The 15,685-nt window shown below is 35.0% G+C and overlaps 1 protein-coding gene and 1 non-coding gene across 3 annotated transcripts in view; one reads left to right on the top strand and one right to left on the bottom strand.

The window, feature by feature from the left end:
• METTL4 (methyltransferase 4, N6-adenosine) overlaps window positions 1-15,685 on the top strand; it is a 34,076-nt gene that overhangs the window by 14,251 nt on the left and 4,140 nt on the right. The window contains exons 4-8 of one of the 2 annotated variants that reach the window (XM_032152697.2): window positions 2,601-2,970; window positions 4,878-4,947; window positions 9,666-9,840; window positions 12,434-12,540; window positions 12,912-13,003. In XM_032152697.2, coding sequence (XP_032008588.1) covers window positions 2,601-2,970; window positions 4,878-4,947; window positions 9,666-9,840; window positions 12,434-12,540; window positions 12,912-13,003 — 814 coding nt within the window. The remainder of the gene's footprint in view (window positions 1-2,600; window positions 2,971-4,877; window positions 4,948-9,665; window positions 9,841-12,433; window positions 12,541-12,911; window positions 13,004-15,685) is intronic. The other variant, XM_058438573.1, reaches the window with a different exon arrangement.
• On the bottom strand, window positions 2,139-2,273 carry LOC116470118 (small nucleolar RNA U109). The gene has a single exon (XR_004248537.1). It is a non-coding gene; the product is annotated as a small nucleolar RNA U109 (small nucleolar RNA).

The following is a 15,685-nucleotide window of genomic DNA, read 5'->3' as shown; positions in this document are numbered from 1 at the left end:
GGTTGCAAACAAACCTCTCTGACCTTTTGCCCCAGAGGGAGACTTTATTAACCTGGACAGCATACAAGTCTATCCTCTGCCTTGGGGAGACACTACTCCATCTTCCATGTTGTGTACATATCCTTGGAAATTTTTTCTGGAACAAAAGCTGTCAGTGCCTCTGCTCAGAGACTCAGGAAGAATTGTCTCCCAATTGCCCTATGAATCATGAGGTGTTCCCATCTGAGTGGTGGAAACAGGCACTATTCTTGGCCCTGGGGAGCATCAGACACTTTTTTTATTTTTATTTTTTAAATTTTTGGGGTACTCCTTTTCCCAGCTTCTGATAGTTTCTTCACACACTTGTACTGATCAGTACATAGGTAAATTTCTCTAGCGTACCTACCTGCAGATCTCCTGAGTTCTCTCTCTGTGGAGCCCTTTCCTCTCTGATATTCTGTCCTGTGAACTGTTAACTGTACTCAGTTCTATCTCCTCAAATCAGGGATTCTTCCAGGCTCTGCTCAGATTCTGCCTTTCTATGGCCTGGAAACTCTCTCCAGGCAATTTGCTGGGGCTATCGATTTCTTTCCCATTGCTTAGGGCTACTGTCCTTCCTTGCCTAATGTTTTAAAAGCTCTTGTTACTGTTTCTCTTTGTTGTTCCAGCCAGTGGAAGTCTCTGGCTGCTTTGAACATTTCTCTTTAATCACTGTTTCTTTTAGCAATTTGATTAGGATGTTACATAGTGTAGATTCCTCCTCCTCCTCTTCTTCCTCCTAACCTGACCCCCACCTCCTCTTCATCTTCTTCAGCAAATTTGGAAATTTTCAGCCATTATTTCCTTTTTCTGTCTTCATTTTGGACAGGTATTTCTGTCAAATACTTTTTCTGTCTTCATTTTGGACACATTTCGTCCTTTTTTTATGTCTGTATGTCACTTCTTAATATGCTTATTTTTTTCCTTTACATCTTTGAACATATGAATATAGTATAAATACCTTAATATCATTTTTTACTTTTATTCCCAATATATTTATTTGGACTGCAAGTAAACCTACCTAACCTTTTCTACTAATTTTATCATCTGTGTCATTCCTATGTTTCCATTTGGTGATTTTTTCCTTTTATAATAAATTTTTCTGCTTCTTTACATTCCTGATAATTTTAAATTTTTTGTAAGATATTTCTACTTTAGCTTTTTGGGTAGTTCATATTTTCATATTCATTTAAATATTCTTGAGCTTTTTTCTCAGAAAAAGTTTCTTTGCAACTAATTGATCTTTCTGAGACTCTTTAAGCTTATTTAGTTATGATCAGAGCAGACTTTGGTCTAGAGCTATTTTTTTTTTTTTCGCAATTGCCGAGGCAATGCCCTTGTGAATTGTCTGCCTGATGTTCTGTGAGTTATGAGGTTTTCCATTTTGGCATTGGGGAGCACTAACTGTTCTCAGCCCTGGATGAGCCCTGGGTATTGTTTCTTCTGGTCATTTCATCTGGTTCTTCCCTCCTTGCCCTTGGTAGTTTCATCCCATGCATGTGTTGATCATGACTTGGCTGGAATTTTGGGCAGATCCCCTGTAGCTCTTAGGAGCTCTGTCTGTGCTATCTCCTCTCTGACACCTTCCTTGGCCTTTCTAGACTCCAAGCTCCATCTCCTCAACTCAGAGAGACTATTGGACTCTGCATGTGTCTTCCCTGTGCCTGGGAACTTTCTGAAGGCAGTAAGCTGGAGCAGTCCTTTCTTTTTGCTGTTTAGGGACCACTGTTCTACACTGCATGGCATCCGAAGTCTGAAAGCCTTTTTTTTTTTTTTTTTTAAACCAACCAACCAACCAACCAACCAAGCAACCAACCAACCAAACATATTTTGTGCATTTAAAAAAAGTAATTTCAGATGGAAGGGTAAATCTGATCCACGATACTCCATCTTGTCTAGAAGGGGAACTTGGGTTTTATTTTTATAATTATTTTAGTTGTATTTTTATAAAACTTTGTTTATATGTTTATTTTAGTTATGTTTTTCTTTATAATTCAAGCTATGTTTTATGAAAGAAAAGGTATGTTTATTTTAAAATTAGATAACCAGAAAAATCTAAGATTAAATATTGTGATTTAAACTTCATTCTCCCTATGGATGATGATGATGATTTTTTTTTCTTATATAGGAGTAATATGCTACCACTCAACCTCTACTGAAAGGTTGGCAGCCCTGAGACCTCCTTTTGTAATTTAGCATGTTATGGATGTATTTCTCCTCCCAAAGGAGTGAAGAGCAGATACTTCCTCATGCAATCCCTATAGATTAGAAATCCCATTTTCTTCTAGAAACATTCAGATTATCAAATTTACCTTATACATGTTTGAGGATATATTTTCTTACATATATTGTTTGGTTATTTAGTTGTCAGTGAATTTGTGAGGGTTGTTTCACTCTACAGTTGGGAAACAGCAGTTCAAAGGCGTGCTCGCACATTCTTATCTTTTCATTGTAGTACAGAATTATTTTACTGTAAGCGTTAAGGATATTGATTTCAGTTTATAAACTCAGATATTCAAAGCACAGTCAGTGTTCTTTTTTAATGTCAATGTTCTTTTAATGTACTTAAAATTCTCTTACAGATCAGGGAGCTGATTTTGGATGGATCTTTACAATTAATCCGGGAAGGTCTCAAAAGTGGTTTTCTTTATCCACTTTTTGAAAAACAGGACAAGGGTAGTAAACCTATTACTTTACCACTTGACACCTGCAATTTGTCAGAATTATGTGAAATGGCAAAGCATTTGCCTTCTCTGAATGAAATGGAACATCAGACATTACAATTGGTGGAAGAGGATACATCTGTTACAGAACAGGATTTATTTTTGCGAGTTGTTGAAAACAACTCTAGCTTTACAAAAATGATTACTTTAATGGGACAGAAATACCTGCTACCACCGAAAAGCAGTTTTCTTTTATCTGACATTTCTTGTATGCAACCACTTCTAAACTGTAAGTAATTATTGTGTTTGTTATTAGAAAAAGATAATTTTTCTGTGGGCTGAAAAGTTAAGAGCTACTCTGAAATTTGAATATGGGTCAGCATTTATGAGGATAGGGTAAACACTTTTCCTCGGGTTATTTGTCTCTTAGGTTTAATTTTAAGGTGCTGACTTTTGCTTTTTTTAAAAAAATAAATATTATGAATAAAGAGTCAAAAGCTAATTTCTAAGAGAACAAATATAGTTACTTCTCTGTACTTAGGAATTCAGTATGCAGTTGTGTTTAACCAAATCACTTTTTTTTTTAACTTTTCTTCATAGCAAAGTAGAAACACTTCAGTTATGAATATCAATTCCCAAATCATTCCTAGCCTTATATAAAGGATACCTTTTAAGCTAGTGTTCAAGCTCATTGTCTAAAATTTCTTGATACATTTTCCTGTACAAAGTTAAAAAATTTAAATATTGAAGTCCGCAGTCACACAGACCTGTATTTGACTTTAGATTCTGAAGCTTATTTAACTGTGAGTCTTTGGGGTATTCATTTCACAAAACTGAGCCCCAGTCTGCAGTCTATAAAATGGACATGATAATACCTGCTGCTTAGGGTCATTTTGAGGTATATTGATCAGATTGAATTTCATGTGCTGTTTATTGTTATTTGGACATTTTATAGCAAAATTTTAAGTTATTGAGCAAGTACAACACAACTTACTAATGAAAAGCTTCTTTTAATTGCTATCAAGCCATCTTACACTTGAGCGGTTATCCATGTAGCAGTGCCATAAATTCTTCAGAGTAAATGACAGGATAACAAATTAATGAGAAAACCATGCTATGCATGAACATTTTTTCTCTTCTTTTTGATCTTTGTTACTCTAATAGCCTAAAAAGTGTCACTTCTTTATTTTAATTTGCATTCTTTTGATTACTTATAAGATTGTACACATTTACAAAAATATACCTATGTTTATAAAAGGGGGAGAAAGGACAGCTCTTCCTTACAGTAAAATTCCAGTTAATAAATGAATGGAATGATGGATCTAGAGAATTTCCATTTGACAAACACCATAATAATTGGATGTCAAAACAGTGGATGTAAAGATGAGACAGGATATTTTCATGGTCTTAAAGTATCTCCTCCCAAGATACTTGTTAATTACAAGGGAAAAACTGGTGAAACTCAGCAGACAACACTTTAACCAAAGACTTTTTTAACGTCCTTTATCTCCTGATATGTTGCACTGATAGGGCATGGCAGGCATTACTTTGGTGGTCCTCTTGCCAAAAATAAATAATCTAAATTTAATCATGAGAAAATACTAGACCCAGATTGAGGGACATCCTATAAAATAATTGGTAGCCTTTAAAAGTTTCAAAATCATGAAAGCTGAAGAAAGACCGAGGAACTTTTCCAGGTTGGAGGAGAGTTAGAAGGGATGGCAGCTAATTGCAATGTTTGATCCTGGCTTTGATCCTGGGTCAGAAAAAGTACATTAGTAAATAATTGGGGAAGTTTTATTATGGCCAATAAGTCAGTTATAAAGGCTGAAATTATTTTAAAATAAAAAGTAAAAAAAAGACCTAGATTTCTTAGAACTATATTAATATGGCTGCCAAGATGTGTAGGAAATTCACAGATCATTAGTGTTCAGCTTACTGAGCTATAGTCATCTGCAGGTAGTCTCTGCAAAAATTGGAATAGGTAACATTATGATACAATTCTAGAGATAAGGGAAACATCTAATATTTAATGATAAATTACTCTGTTTGAATAAATGCTGTATACAGATCCTTTTGGTGCATTCCATTATATTCGTGTCCATAGTGATATCACTTGAGTTTTGAAGAACATGTTTAGTTTTTAAAGTGATCACATAGAGAAGGTATTTTCTGAAATTGTATCTTTGTTTTCAGATAGGAAAACATTTGATGTAATTGTGATAGATCCACCATGGCAGAACAAATCAGTTAAAAGAAGTAATAGGTAAGTGGAAACGAAAGCATTTGCTTTCTAAAAAAACTATAGTCCTTTGTACATTATAGTTTAATATACTATTGGCATTACTTTATGATATAGATTATCTGAAACTACTAAAATGCTTTCAATAGTTTTAACAGTTTAATTTCCTTAACTAGTTAATTCTCTTGAACTGTAACTATATATAAGTGTAAGAATGTCAAAAGTAGTGCATTTATTAATGTCAGAAGCAGTTCAGGGCTGTTTCTGTTGACACCAAAGGACAACATATTTGTCTTCTTTGATATCAAATTCTAAAGTTTAGAAATATGTGCCAAAATATTTCTAGTTTTCCTTAATAAAGTGTTACGAATGAATTTGTCTAATTCATTCTTAAATTTGTTTTTAATTTTTTAGTTTATGTTACTTCTTAGGGCGATAAGTTATTTACTAAGATGGTATTTCCTTTCAATAGCATTCAACATTTTTTCCTTTCAATTCTTTATTTTATTTTATTTTATTTTTTTATTTTATGTTATGTTACGTTAGGTTAGGTTAGGTTAGGTTAGGTTAGGTTAGGTTAGGTTAGGTTATAGGTTAGGTTAGGTTAGGTTAGGTTAGGTTAGGTTAGGTTAGGTTATTTTGAGATAGAGTCTCACTCCGTTGCCAGGCTGGAGTGCAGTGGCGCGATCTCGGCTCACTGGAACCTCTGCCTCCCGGATTCAAGAGATTCTTCTTCCTCAGCCTCCTGAGTAGCTGGGAGTACAGGCGCACGCCACCATGCCCGGCTAATTTTTGTATTTTTAGTAGAGACGGGGTTTCACCATATTGGCCAGGCTGGTCTCGAACTCCTGACCTCATGATCTGTCTGCCTCGGCCTCCCAAAGTGCTGGGATTACAGACGTGAGCCGCCGTGCCTGGCCTTTTCCTTTCAATTCTAATGAATGTCTTCAGTTACATTTTCTCTCACTTTTCAGTTTTCTAGACTGAAAAATTCCAATTTTCTTGACTTAAACTTCATATGAAATTTCTTCTCCACAGTGATCCTCACCTTTCTTATGCTTCTTGTTTATGAGCTGTGCCAGTAGGATTTGTTTCTTTTCTTTCCTTTTTCTTCTTCTTCTTCTTTTTTTTTATTTTGAGATAGGGTCTCACTCTGTTGCCCAGGCTGGAATGCAGTGGTGCAATCACAGCTCACTGCAGCCTCAAACTTCTGGTTCAGATGTGCCTGCTGCCTAAGCCTCCTAAGTAGCTGGGACTACAGGTGTATGCCACTACACTCGGCTATTTAAACATTTTTTTTGTAGAGACAGTGTCTTGCTATGTTGCCCAGGTTGAACCCCTAGTCTCAAGCGATCCTCCTGCCTCAGCCTCCATAGTGCTGAGATTACAAGTATGAGCCATCCTGCCTGGCCAGATTTGTTTCTTTTAAAGTTGCAAGAATCATACAAAGAATTCATGTATCTGTTTTCTGTGTATGTAGATATCTATATCTTTATATAATTTTTTTGTGAGTTACTTGAGAATGAATTAATTAAGAGAAAGGGTAAGTTAGCCTTGAATATTTCAGTATGTATTTCCTAAAAACAAAGATAATTGTTCTACATAATGTAATTATCAAAATAGGTAATCAACATTGATATAATATTCTTATTGATTTGGCACTATTATGTACAGACATTATTCAGGCTACACTGATTGTCCCAGGAATGTCCTTTGTAGCAAATAAAAGTCTAGATTATACATGTTCAGTTGTCATACTTCTTTAGTATCTTTTAACTCTCTTTCTTTGGCTGATTTTAATTTGTATCCTTACCCCTGAGAAATTGTAACTATGAATATAAAAGCTTTCAGTAAGTCTTGTTAGTTTAGCAAATTTTTGATCCTATGGGTGGCTTTGGAAACTACCTTAACTTGCAGTTGGTTTTAGAAGTGAGGTGTCTTGAGGACTGTGCCTTCAAACTTTGCAGTTTGGCTAACTCTGGGTAATGCATTTTTATTAATAGTTCTCTTGGATGTGTACCTAGAAGTGGAATTACTACACCATGTAATTCTATCTTTAAATTTTTGAGGAGCTATCAAACTATTTTCTACAGTGCCTGCACCATTTTATATTCCCACCAGCAATGAAGGGTCTAGTTTTTCCACATTCTCGCCATTTTCTTTCGGTTTTTGCATACTTTCCATTGCATCACATAAATATGCATATTTTAGAATTTGCTCAGTGATTTCCATGAAATTAGAGCTAGAAGAGGCGATATGAATATTTCCTCTTTCTCCACACAAATCAACCCAATTAAGGCAATCTGCAGTTATTGAAACCATGTACTTTCAAATTTTTGACCTGACATTCTTCATAGTGTAGCAAAATTAGTTCTTTCACCACTTTGATTATGAGAAATACTAGTCTGCTGGAAGAGCACTTGTTTAGATGGCAGGAAACTTGGGTGCTTGAGATCTGAATTGTTTTGCTTATTTATTTATTTATTTATTTATTTATTTATTTTATTTTTTTTGAGACAGAGTTTCTCTGTTGTCGCCCAGGCTGGAGTGCAATGATATGATCTTGGCTCATTGCAACCTTCACCTCCTGGGTTCAGGTGATTCTCCTGCCTTAGCCTCCTGAGTAGCTGGGATTACAGGTGTCCGCCACCACACCCAGCTAATTTTTGTATTTTTTTTTAGTAGAGATGGGGTTTCACTATGTTGGCCAGGCTAGTCTCAAACTTCTGTCCTCAGTTGATGTACTTGCCTCAGCCTCCCAAAGTGTTGGGATTACAGACATAAGCCACCACACCCAGCCCTATTTGTTTTAAGAAATACTTATTGGTTGTTCCTGACATACAGTTGTCACATGCTAGAGCTGGATTCCAGTGTTTGTTGCATTTGGCCATTAGGAAGTCATTTACTTTTTTCAGAGTAGGCATAGTGGTAAAAGTCCCATTGGAGTCAACTAAGGAATAAAATAAAGGAGATAAAGTAGGATTTGCATACAAGTTCTTAGCTTAGTTGTAGATGGAAGGTGATGGAATTGAGGGAATTTCTCTTCTGTATTCTCTGTCCTCTTCTCTCTCCTCTCCTCCCCTCCACACCTTTTCCTCTCCTTTTCTTACTCTGTCTTCTCCCTCTCTCCTTTCTCCTTTTCTCATCTTCTTTTCAAATGAGATAGGATAATCATATTTGTAGGTTGATGGTAAAGAACTACTAGAGAAGTTGAAAATAGATCTAGGTCAAGGGATCTGAAAAGTGGTGAGGGTTTGTGGTACTTGACCAAGATAAGTAAAAGAATTGATGAGTAGTTTGAGATCCTGATAATGGATTTCATAAACTTTTAATACCCAGTTCTTCTGCATTTTCTTCACCTGATTTTCCCTATACAAACAAGTTGAATAAAATTGTGATACTGGTTTAGGATTGAAGGTTTGCAGGAACTGTGAGGTTGAAGGGTAAAGGGAGTATGGGAACTGAGAGTGCTAGTGAGAAGGCAGTGAAATGATTGGTGGTCCACGGGGAAGAAGAGTAGGTGTAATCAGCAATAAACTGCTAGATAAGGTCAAAGAGTAGGTGAGGCATAGGGTGTTATTGCCAGAGATTGATGTTTATGGTTTCAGAGAAGGAGCAAGTGTGAGTGATGACAGGGTCCAGGTTATGGCATTGGAGTGGATTATGGAAGTGGGATGAAGGCAGTTGTATTTGTTTAGGTGAAAAATAGTTGAAGTATGTACATTATATGGATTGTGCTTTGAAATTGTTCAGGATAATGGCCAGTTTTGGGTTGGTGAAGTAGTGGGATCTCAGAGCTTAAGTCCTTATTGAATATGTTGAGGATGAAATGGATTCAATGAGGAACAGTAGAGGTTAACATAGCTGGATAGCATACCTCTCAAAGAGAACAGGGTTTTTTGCAAAGGTGGATGAGTTATAGCCTAGAAGCAGCAATGGGGGAGCCAGGAGAATAATGACTTCTCCCCTTCCACTGCATGTTGGATAAAGGGCCATATTCATTTGATTGAATATTGTAGAGCAAGTAGTATTTTTGCAGGACAAACTAGCCATTATACTCTATGGCCAGGAGGCACAAGATTATAGATTTTGTTTTACAAAATGAAAATATGAGGGCTTTAGAGAACCCAGTGGAATTGACTGGGAAGGCAAAAAGCAAGATGATAAATTGGGGATTGCAAATGCAGTGGGGTGGAGATGAGGATGGGTGAGATGATAGATGACACAGGGAGTCAGCATTTTGTGCAGGGTTTGAGGATTCTAGGGCTAGGAGAAGCTTCATTGGAATAGATTAGCTTTAGCATTACCAATTTTGCAACACTGATTTGGTGCCAGGTAAGGCTTGTAGGGTTTGACTTTAGGTTATTGAGAGACTTGTTTCAAGACTCACTGTGACGGGGCTCCTGTGTAACGTAGAGTATGGGATCTAAATAACAATACTTGCTTAATTTTGAATTGGAGAAAAAATATTGTAAATAGTAAAATTACTGAAATGTAATGCATTTAGAAGTGACAAAAAAAATACAGCCTGACGATTTTAAACTAGTTAAAAAAAGGGTGATTTTTGACTTGTGTGTAATAATGTGTCCACTGGGTGTCACTGTGGCTTTATATTTTGCTACGCAAATAAACAGCAGTAAGAGCTTTGCATTTGTGGAGTCAGTGTTATGCATGTCTTCTCCCTGCTTATTTTTCTTTTTTTGCAGTGAATTTTGCTCATCCTTTTTTCCGTTTATTTTTAGGTACAGTTATTTGTCACCCCTGCAAATAAAGCAAATACCTATCCCTAAATTGGCTGCTCCAAACTGTCTTCTTGTTACTTGGGTGACCAATAGACAGAAGCACCTACGTTTTATAAAGGAAGAACTTTATCCCTCTTGGTCTGTGGAGGTAGTTGCTGAGTGGCACTGGATAAAAGTAAGTTCAGAAGTTAGCTTATTTGTTAATACAGCTTGATAGAAGTCACGTAAAGGTAGCGTCTACTTTGCAATGCTCAACATGTCACTGCTGTACTCTTTCAACATGGGCTAATTCAGACTTTTGTTTTGCTGCTTACCACTTTTATATTTTTATTCTCAAGGCTATTTTTTTTTTTTGTATGTCTTTGTAATGGGGCCTCAAACTGCTGGCTTTGGGAAGTCAGTCAGGAAGATATCAGGATGAAATTTTTAAAAGCTCTGATTATGTCTGTAGTTTAAAAAACAACAAACAAAAACTTTGGGAAATTGTGTATCACCAAACATAGAAATAGTCTTACCCTTCATCTTCTTCCCTTTATATACTCACAGTTTCAACCACCGTTTGTGATTTCTTTTTCTTATTTTGTGGGGGATGAGGGCAAGGAATAGCAAAGTAACCCATTGTAGAGGGGATGGGAAGATGCCAGAACCAAGAACCTTTTACGCTCTAAATCTTAACTTAGGTCCTCAGTGCCTTTTGTGCTGCTGTGCATATTTTTGAAAGAAATGATTTGAACTCTAGAATTGGTTGAATGATCTTTAATATCTCTGCATGCTACAAGATTACCAAAAAATACAGAAAAATAAGGCATCAATTTAGAGTTCATCAGGTTTCCTTTTAAAGATACGTTGACTATTTAGATGATTTCTATAAAAGCCTTCCTAAATTTTGAAAAGATAATCCAAGCTATTATTTTAGTGTTTAATGTTTATATTGCAAGCATACTCATTTTTGACACAGTACAGTTGTACTTTTTATGGCTTTGTGTATACTTTTTCATCTACTGGAATATCTTCTAAAAGCTGTGTACAGTAGTTTTCCTTATCCTCGGGGGGATATGTTCCAGGACCCCTAATGGATGCCTGAAACCATGGATGGTACTGAACCCCATATATAATTTTTTTCTATACATACATACCTATGAGAAAGCTTAATTTATAAATAGAGAGATAAATAATAACTAATAATAAAATAGAATATTATAGCAATATACTGTAAATGTTATGTGAATGTGGTCTGTCTCTGTCACAAAATATTTTAGTGTACTGTACTTACCTATCTCTGGACTGCAGTTGACCATGAATGAGTACCTGAAACCCTGGAAAGTGAAACTGTGGATAAGGGGGGACAAGTGTATATTGTTTATTTATACCTATGTTATGGGACTTGACAAAGACTTAGAGTTGTGTCTTTGTTTTCATGCTGTACTTTGGTCTTAGTGTTGGTTGATTTGGTATAGGACCGTGATAGGAGTATATACTACCCCGTTCCATCTTGCCTATTATGATAGTTCTTTTATAGTCAGAAACTGGGACCAAAGTCAGGAGGAGGTCACCTTTTGAAATCAAACCCAGTAAAATGTTAATACATAGAAACTAAGATTATTACTCTGTAGTAGTTATCAATTCTAAGAGATGGTATGGTAAGACCAGAATTTAAAACATAAATATCATCTATTATATGAGGCATTTATTAGGTAATTATACATATTGTTATGATAGGAGGAGTAATGTGCATTGAGTATAAAAACTACCCAACGTGCCAGTAGTTATACAGCACTTTTTGTAGGAGATGCTGTGTCTGATTGTCCCTAGAGATAAAAGACTTTCTGATTACCGAATTGGTTGTTTAGGTACATTGATAACGGATAAAGGGTTTCACAGATATCAGTATTCTGACAGTGAAAATATGTATTCCCATGGTAAATTAATGAATTGATATTTTAAATTATTTTTAGTTTGATTAGCTTAAATGAGTCTTTGAGAGTATGATCATCCCAGGGTGAAATGTGAAATTGAATTTCTGAATTTATAATGCCAAGGGCCAGTCTCTGGACTAGGTATTGTCTATCAACCACCCACTTTCTATCCTTATTAATTTTGGCTTTGACAATGTTTAATGATACTATTTCCTGTAACTAAAGGGAAATGTGTTATTATGATCTACTTACTCATATTGCTAATTCATTTATTAGTTCATTAGTAATTCATTTATTACTTTATTTGCATGAACTAATAAATTACTGATGACATGGTTTCCAGGAATCAATTTTAGTTAAGAATAGAGATTGTTTTATGTGCAAGATGATAATGAAATTATATTTGAAATATTTATATGATATTTAAAAAAATCTCTTATAGAAGCAATGTCTAATATGGTAGCCACTAACACATGTGACACTTCAGCACTTGAAATGTGGCTAGTCCAAACTGAAATGTACTGTTAAGTATAAAATACACTTTGGGTTTCAGGCATAGTACAAAAGAAAGAATGTAACATATCTCAATAACTTTTTTGAATTGATTACATATTGGAATGACTATTTCAGGTATGTTAGATTGAATTAAATATATAATTAAAATTGATTTCTTTGCATTTTTTTTTTACTTGTTTTGGTGTTTCTATTAGAAAATTTAAAATGATAAATGTGGCTCACATAATATTTTTACTGAACATCACTAGCCCGGAGGTTTAATTTCTTTTGTGTGTGTGTGGAAGCTCTATAGTGATGGGAAAAAATAACCCTCTTTTGTTGGCTCCTTCCTATCAGATCACCAATTCAGGAGAGTTTGTGTTCCCATTAGATTCTCCACACAAAAAGCCCTATGAAGGTCTTATACTGGGGAGAGTTCAAGAAAAAGCTGCTCTACCATTGAGGTAGGAAAGGTGATTTTTCAAAATTGTATACATGTATTAATTTTTACGCTATTAAAAATGATTAGCTTAGTAATCATTGACTTTTTAAAATTTTGATGTTTTTGAAAATCTGAAAATGGTCCAGTGTAGAAAAGAATGGATGGTATGGCACAGGAAACTATATTTTGTTTTATCTAGTGTGTAATTGTCATTATTATAGAAAATGAAATTATAGGAATGTCTCAATACTTAAATTGTTAATTTTTTTCATTGGTTGTAAAATTTGTGTTAAAATCAGATACAGAAAGAGAACAAAAATCAATGCAGCTGTGGCTTATATATAGAAAATTGTTTTTTAAAATATAGTTTACTTTCTTGTTCTGTTTAATTAGGAATGCAGATGTAAACGTGCTCCCCATTCCAGACCACAAATTAATTGTCAGCGTGCCCTGTACTCTTCACTCACATAAGCCACCGCTTGCTGGTATGTTTTTATAAAATAGAATTGTTATCACTTTTGTCAAATTTGAAAAAAAGAGTACATTTAGTATTTAAATGGCCTACAGATTCGGAAATTAAGTCAGACGTAGGTTGTTAATGAATATTCTAAAACTTTATAGCAGAATTCATAGCAGAATTTCTCTATCTCTATGAAATAGAGAATAGATTAGTTTTATGTTACTCAACTTTTCCAGTTATACCATTTTTCAGATTCCCCTTGCTATCAGTTGCTTCCCATCACTGGGCTGACACAAAGAATGCTGATGGGCATCTGAGGATGCAGTTCAGCTAGACCCTTTATTTTACTACCGGGGCTCTATCCCTTGCTTGTTCTAAAACCAGGAACTCAGAATAGTAGTCAGAGAGATAGAAGTCCCTTGATATTTGGTTAGTGGCTCTCAGTTTTACATTTTTTTTAAAGGTAGTGTTGCTTTTCTGGAACATTGACAGGTAATTGCTGCAGCCTGCAAATTCTCACTAGTCTTAATGCTTTCGTATAATGTTTATCATTCAATGAAACTATGCAGCAGGGAATAGTGGGGAATTTGGCTTTAGAAATGGACTAACGTGATTTTGAATCCTGGCTCTGGGAGTTGGGCAAGTCACTCAAATATTTTTCTAGATCAAAGTCCTTATTTAAAGAGGGAATAATGATATTTAGTCTTCTAGAGTTGTGAGAATTAGTTATATTTAAAGTTCATAGCATGTGGTAGAAGCTCAATGAATGCTAAATTTTTCAAGTCAGAGTTTAAAAACATAGAAATATAAGTCCTTGAGAGATACTGAATTTGATATTCAAAGTTTACTTTTCAAAGAATTTCTTCAGGAAGACATATTTTATTAGTTTGGTAATTTCTACCAACAAAAAACTGCTACAAGTTGCCACTCAGGAAAACTACAGGGAGTTTATGTTACCTTGTAGAATATGAGGTAGTTCATGAACTGGGATATGTAGGAAGTGAATACAAATTCCTAGAGAATTTTTATTGCTGGCACTTAGGATTTCTGTTATCTTAAATAGTTTATGGAGAAGGGTCCTTTTTAAATTTTTTTTTTTTTTTTTGAGATGGATTCTCACTCTGTCACATACAGTGGCCTGATCTTGGGTCACTGCAGCCTCTACCTCCTGGGTTCAAGCGATTCTCCTGCCTCAGCTTCCTGAGTGGCTGGGCCTACAGACGTGTGCCACCATGCCTGGCTAATTTTTGTATTTTTAGTAGAGACGGGGTTTCGCCATGTTGGCCGGGCTGGTCTCGAACTCATGACCTCAAGTGATCCGCCCACCTCGGCTCCCAAAGTGCTGGGATTACATGCATGAGCCACTGCACCCAGCCTCTAGAAGGGTGTTTATAGTATTTCTTCATTTGAGACATATAGAGATGTCTACCTGATAATCCATTCTTTGACTAAGAAGGATTCTCAGTGAATAATCGATTGCCTTATGCTTTGGACTATCATAGACCTTTAATGCTTTAATATATAACTCAAATGAAAGTGAGATTGCATTGTTCCTCATGAAAAAAAAATTATACTTGGCACTAGTAATACCTGATTATGTATGTATATGTATTCCTCTCATTTGAATTTTATTTATCACTTGGTAACAAAGCTAGTGTTTGTCTCAAACCTTATTTTTTTCTTTTAAAAATTCAAAAGCTAAGACCATAAACTTTTAGTTCTGAAATGATAGTAAACTATTTATCAATTCCTTTAAAATAAAATAAAGTTATATTTAAAGATGAGCCTCAGGAGACAGGTTTTAAAATAGTGAATAAAAATGAGTCTTGCCCTAAAGCATTACAGCTTATATCTTTGAAATGCAGTTCTTCCTCATTCCCAGTAGAGAGCAGCACAAACACATTTTTAGGATTGAAAACATTTAAAAACAAAAGTGAGATTCTGGAGGAAACATCTGAATAACTCCATATATATATAAAATCTTATGTTTTGGTTAAGTAGTGATAGGAAATATTGTAATATTTTATTTTTGAGTTCATGTTACTGTATATATTTTTAGTATAGTTCATGTTTCTATATATTTAGTATAGTTCATGTTTCTATATATTTCAGAAAGCATCTCTCAGATTTCTGCAGTATATTTTACCCTGAAGTCATAACTCTAGGAGTTTGGGATGATATATATTCTGTATATAATGCTTACAGCTTTTACATTTAAATATTCTTAAACTGTTTTATGCAAATTCATAAAATGAAATGTTTTCTCTTTCGTATCTAGAAAACACCCTGATTTTTTTTTTTAAGTTTAATTGGTTATTTCTGTTGCAAAATGTAGGAGACCACATTGGTAGCATATGGCATTTCAAAATGATACATTTGCATAAGTTTTGAAATTTTCTCCGACTGAAAGATAAGCTATCAATAGCTATGGTTTACAACCTAACATTATAAAGAGATATTGTTTGAAGATTTAAGGTAGGAAAATCATGAAATAAAGTATTTAAATCAAAATTTTAGCTTTCACGTTTTACCTTAGAGGAATTTCCACTTTTTACTGCTTTACATACTAACAGTTTCCATCTGAAGAGTGAAGTTTAGTTGATGGGACTATATGCACTGATGTTTGGGCCACTTCTCTCTTACTCCTGCCCCATGCTTTCAGAGCAAAAAGGAAATGACTAGCTGTGCACAGATTGCATCCTCTCCA

The sequence above is a fragment of the Hylobates moloch genome, unplaced genomic scaffold (genome assembly GCF_009828535.3).
Source record: "Hylobates moloch isolate HMO894 unplaced genomic scaffold, HMol_V3 SCAFFOLD_5, whole genome shotgun sequence".
Classification (NCBI taxonomy): Eukaryota; Metazoa; Chordata; class Mammalia; order Primates; family Hylobatidae; genus Hylobates; species Hylobates moloch.
This window is presented reverse-complemented; position numbering and strand designations above follow the sequence as displayed.